This window comes from Octopus bimaculoides, chromosome 28 (genome assembly GCF_046866305.1).
Source record: "Octopus bimaculoides isolate indiv1 chromosome 28, ASM4686630v1, whole genome shotgun sequence".
Taxonomy (NCBI): domain Eukaryota; kingdom Metazoa; phylum Mollusca; class Cephalopoda; order Octopoda; family Octopodidae; genus Octopus; species Octopus bimaculoides.
In genome coordinates this window covers 1,488,887-1,493,886 of record NC_142955.1, presented here as the reverse complement: position 1 = coordinate 1,493,886, position 5,000 = coordinate 1,488,887, and the positions used below count along the sequence as shown (strand labels likewise).

At 42.2% G+C, this 5,000-nt stretch overlaps 1 protein-coding gene across 1 annotated transcript in view; it reads right to left on the bottom strand.

Annotated features, from left to right (window-relative positions):
- Nucleotides 1-5,000, bottom strand: part of LOC106873882 (intraflagellar transport protein 172 homolog) — a 78,147-nt gene that overhangs the window by 23,091 nt on the left and 50,056 nt on the right. The window contains exons 34-38 of the mRNA XM_089343974.1: nucleotides 4,353-4,511; nucleotides 3,386-3,566; nucleotides 2,470-2,579; nucleotides 1,642-1,777; nucleotides 984-1,082 (exon numbers count right to left, since the gene is read on the bottom strand). Of these exons, the coding sequence (XP_089200100.1) occupies nucleotides 984-1,082; nucleotides 1,642-1,777; nucleotides 2,470-2,579; nucleotides 3,386-3,566; nucleotides 4,353-4,511 (685 nt within the window). The remainder of the gene's footprint in view (nucleotides 1-983; nucleotides 1,083-1,641; nucleotides 1,778-2,469; nucleotides 2,580-3,385; nucleotides 3,567-4,352; nucleotides 4,512-5,000) is intronic.

Here is a 5,000-nt window from a genome sequence, read left to right as displayed (position 1 = left end):
CACACACACATATATATATATACAGGATGTGGACGGTATTTGAGGACAGATTTATGGTTTTCAAAAAACTCTTATGTAATAGCAGAAAAAAAAATCTGTATTTTTAACAAAATAACATAAAAGTAAATACATTTGTATTCTAGGCACAAGGGTCGAAATTTAAGGGGAGGGGGCCCAGTCGATTAGATCGACTCCAGTATGCAACTGGTGCTTAATTTATCGACCCCGAAAAGATGAAAGGCAAAGTCGACCCCGGTGGAATTTGAACTCAGAACGTAGCAGCAGACGAAATACCGCTAAGCATTTCGTCCGGCGTACTAACGCTTCTGCCAGCTCACCGCCCGGCGTGCTAACGTTTCTTATTTCTTTATTGCCTACAAGGGGCTACACACAGAGGGGACAAACAAGGACAGACAAAGGGATTAAATCGATTACATCGACCCCAGTGCGTAACTGGTGCTTAATTTATCGACCCCGAAAGGATGAAAGGCAAAGTCGACCCCGGCGGAATTTGAACTCAGAACGTAGCGGCAGACGAAATACCGCTAAGCATTTTGCCCAGTGCATTAATGATTCTACCAGCTCACTGCCTTAATAATAATAATAATAATAATAATAATAATAATTGCTAGTACTGCCTGACTGGCTTTCGTGCCGGTGGCACGTAAAAGCACCCACTGTGTTTGTCCCTAAGACTGTATCACAACTGATGTTGGTTTGTTTACATCCCTGTAACTTAGCAGTTTGACAAAAGGGTCCAATAAATAAAAAAATAAACACAGGGGTCGATTTGTTTGACTAAAACCTTCCAAGCAGTGCTCCAGCATGGCCACAGACCAAAGATTCAAATAGAAAACAAAAAGAAGCAGAGAATGATGCTGTGATAGTTCATGTCCACCTCCTTTCCCAAGCTGTATCCTGCACCATGCTGTCCACTGTCCATCTATACTTGCGTCATGCTATCCACAGCTCTGTCTACTTACCATAGCATATTTCTCCATGTTGTCCAAGCGTGTAGCTACGTTGTCCACCACTTCCACTGACCGGTTGTGTCCAAGGAATTTCACAGAGAGATCTACAGCCTGGTTACGTAAACAGATAGATTGACAGGTATTTACATAGATAGATAGATGGACAGACAGACAGACAGATAGATAGGTAGGTAGGTAGGTAGGTAGGTAGATAGATAGATAGATAGATAGATAGATAGATAGATAGATAGATAGATAGACAGATAGATAGATGGATAGATAGATAGATAGATAGATAGATAGATATAGATAGATATGCAGAGAGATAGATAGGTATGTAGATAGATAAATAGATAGATAGATAGATAGATAGTTAGATATTTAGATAGACAGATAGAAATGTTGATAAATAGACATAGATTGCTTTATATTTATATATGTGTATCTAGGTATGTACATGTGTACACATACATGCATGGATATATACGTGTATGCATATGTATATATATCTGTGTGTGTATATGTGTGTATGTATGTATATATGTATGTGTGTGTGTGTGTGTGTATGTATATATATGTATGGATAAGCAGAAAGACAGACCGACAAGCAGACTGACAGGCAGATGGATAGATTAAAAGATAAACAGGCCACTGCCTTCATAATTCTCACCTTGTGCCAACATTTCATCATAATGTTCACATCACTAGTGACCAGTTCAGAGACTTTGAGGTAACACTCCACGGCACGGCTGAACTCCTTGTTGGACTCCCACTCTCTTCCTTGACGGATGATGGTCTCGATACCTCTGAAGGAGAGCAGGAAGGGGACAGTGAGAAGTAAGGAGAAAGCAAGGAGGGTGACCTCTACATGCTAGCTAGAACTGGTAGAAATAGCAGTCAAATCTTTCATAGTGTCATCTGTATGTATGATCCAATGATGGAGGTCTCTATGTAGGAGCTAGACCTGGTAGAAATAGCAGTCAAATCTCTCTCAGATCACCCCCACTGTCATCTGTATGTATGAACCAATGATGGAGGTCTCTATGTAGGAGCTAGACCTGGTAGAAATAGCAGCCAAATCTCTCTCAGATCATGGTCTACTGTCATCTGTATAAATGACCCAATGATGGAGATCTCTATGTAGGAGCTAGACCTGGTAGAAATAGCAGCCAAATCTCTCTCAGATCATGGCCTACTGTCATTTGTATGTATACACGTGTATGAGCCAACATGGAAGACCTCCATGTTGTCACTAGACTTTGTAGAAATAGCAGTCAAATCTCCCTCAAATCACACCCTACATACTCATAAAATCACAAATGACCATGTGCAGTAAGTTTACTGTCAGCAATTCACCGTTTTTTTTTTCTTCTTCAATAAAATGGTTTTTCAGTATTAATGGCGAGACACTATGGATATAATTTCTCGGTAAACTTTCCTTGCAGTGAATCGATGATGGTGAACTCACCTGTAATCACAAATGACACTATAAACGTACCTGGATGACTTGCTCATTTGTGCCTGCTCAAACTCTTCCTGTACAGCTCCCAGTTTGTTCGGCAGATACTGTTGGCACAAGCGCAGGGCGTCCTGCCACATCTCGTGTTTCTGCAAGAGACAAACAGCAGAAATCAAAATGGTCGTCACTTTGTGCGACCTGGAACATCAACAGGCAAGCACGAAAGTTGACCAACGCTACAGAGAGATGCAGGTAGGTTGGACAGGTCAAGGAAAATTAAGGGGGAACATCAAACATGAGTCGTAAAATAAATAAATATTGAAAAGAATGAAGAATTTAATGAAAATGACTTGGTCGTTATCAACCCTTTAGCATTTAAATTGGTCCATCGCATGATTACGTGACCAGCCAGGCTATCAGATGTTGTTACACATCGCTGGTCACAATGCGCTTTTTGCGCTGTTTTATCCTTCAAATGATGCCACCCCTCTGGCTAGGTGAGCAGGTCAACATTCCACCCTGATTGAAAGGGAGGGGCTGGAGCAACATGAAATGAAGTGTTTTGCTGAAGAACACAAAGCGCCACCCACTCAGTTACAGGGACATAAACACACCAACACTGGTCTCCAAGTGGGGGAGGGGGAACAAATACTGACACAAAGACACACACACGGCGTGCTTAACGTTTCTGCCAGCTCACCTCCTTATAAACGAAAGATTCTTTTCTACTCCAGGCTCAAGGCCCGAAATTTTGGGGGAGGGGCCCAGGAAATTAGATTGACCCCAGTATACAACTGGTACTTAATTTATCAACCCTGAAAGGATGAAAGGCAAAATTGAACTCAGAATGTAAAGAGAGATGAAATACGGCTAAGCATTTCACCTGGCGTGCTCGCATTTCTGCCACCTCACAGCCTTAAAACATGCAAGAGACGGCAAAGAGAAATAAGATTACCTTGTAGAAGGCGATGGCCTTTTCTGGCTGATGAGCACGGAGAAGGAGAGACTCTGCGCGTGTAAAATCCTCTTCTTGGAAAGCAATCTGGGCCTGACCCACGAGCACTTCCGTGACGAGCTCAGGGTCGTGAGATTCAGCAATACGCAGAGCAGAGTCCCAATCTTTATTATGCATGTACCTGGAGGAGAGAAGTTAAATAATAACGATGACAATGATGACGATGATGAAGAAGAAGTTTCTTTTATTCTTTTATTTCTTTCAGCCATTTGACAGTGGCCATGCTGGAGCCCCACTGGTCAGGTGCTCCATTTGCTGTCAACACCCTATGAACGGTGGGTTGGGTATGCTGCGGCTATTGATGCACAGACATGTGCTTGCTAAGGCTGCGGCACATCCGGCATTTCCTCAATGACGATGAGCAGGTGTGGTTGCCATTTGTCAGACTCACTTCCCCACAGCTCATCTCTTTGACTGAGCTGCAATCTTGGATCAAGCGTTGACCGAGGCTGGACATCTGGTACCTTGAGTGTCACCAGGTGCTCACGCTCCTCAGCCAATCGGACATGCTAGCATGGAAGGCGGACGTTAAACGATGATGATGATGATGTGTGTGTGTGTGTGTCTGTGTGTGCTTGTCTTTGTGTCTATATTGTCTCCCACTTGACAACCGGTGTTGGTGTATTTACATCCTTGTAACATAGCAGTTTGGCAAAAGAAGATCAATAGAATAAGAATTACTCTTTAACAAAAAACAAAAGTCGTAGGGTCAATTTGTTCGACTATAGATTAAAAACAAAAAATGTCCCCTTTCAAAGCGGTGCTCCAGCATGGCCGCAATCAAGAAAAAGAATAAAAGAATATGAGGTAAGGTGGGGGTATACTTCATAGAACCAGAGGGTAGGCAAAAAAGAAGAAGAAGAAGAAAAAAGCCCCACAAAAACGGGAATCAGGTGAACAGACTTACATGAGAACAGCCTCCTTAGGCCGACCGGCCTTGATGAAACCCAGCTCAGCCTCCGCTATCTTTCCCTCGTCTTCCAGGTACATAGCCTGCTTCAGGTGGATGCTGGGTAATTTCTCCTTCATCCCAACATGGGCCAGGTCAAAGGCAAAGTCGAACACACTGCAACAGAGAGAGAGAGAGAGAGAGAGAGAAAAGGGCAAATTAGTGTTTACAGAGGTAGTTGTGGATGGTGGTGGTGGTGGTGGCAGTGGTGATGGTGGTGGTGGTGGTGGTGATGGTGGTGGTGGTGGTGGTGGTGGTGGTGTTGGTAGAGAGAGAGATAGAGAGAGGAAAACGAGACAGATATACATACATATATATATATATATATATATATATATATATATATATATATATATATATATATATATATATATATAGAAGGTTTAGATTTAGATTCAAGATTGAATATGGTACTTATGTTAAGGCACCAGAATATCGTATGGTATGGTATTATACAAAAACCATTCCAAAAGGATGGGTGATCAAAAAATCAAAATAAGCAACACGGATTTCAAAGATGATTGCAGTACGCACGTTTCATGCTACTCCATTTATTTAAGTAATGCGAGCATTACATTAAATGCAATATGTAGAGCAATCTTCAGC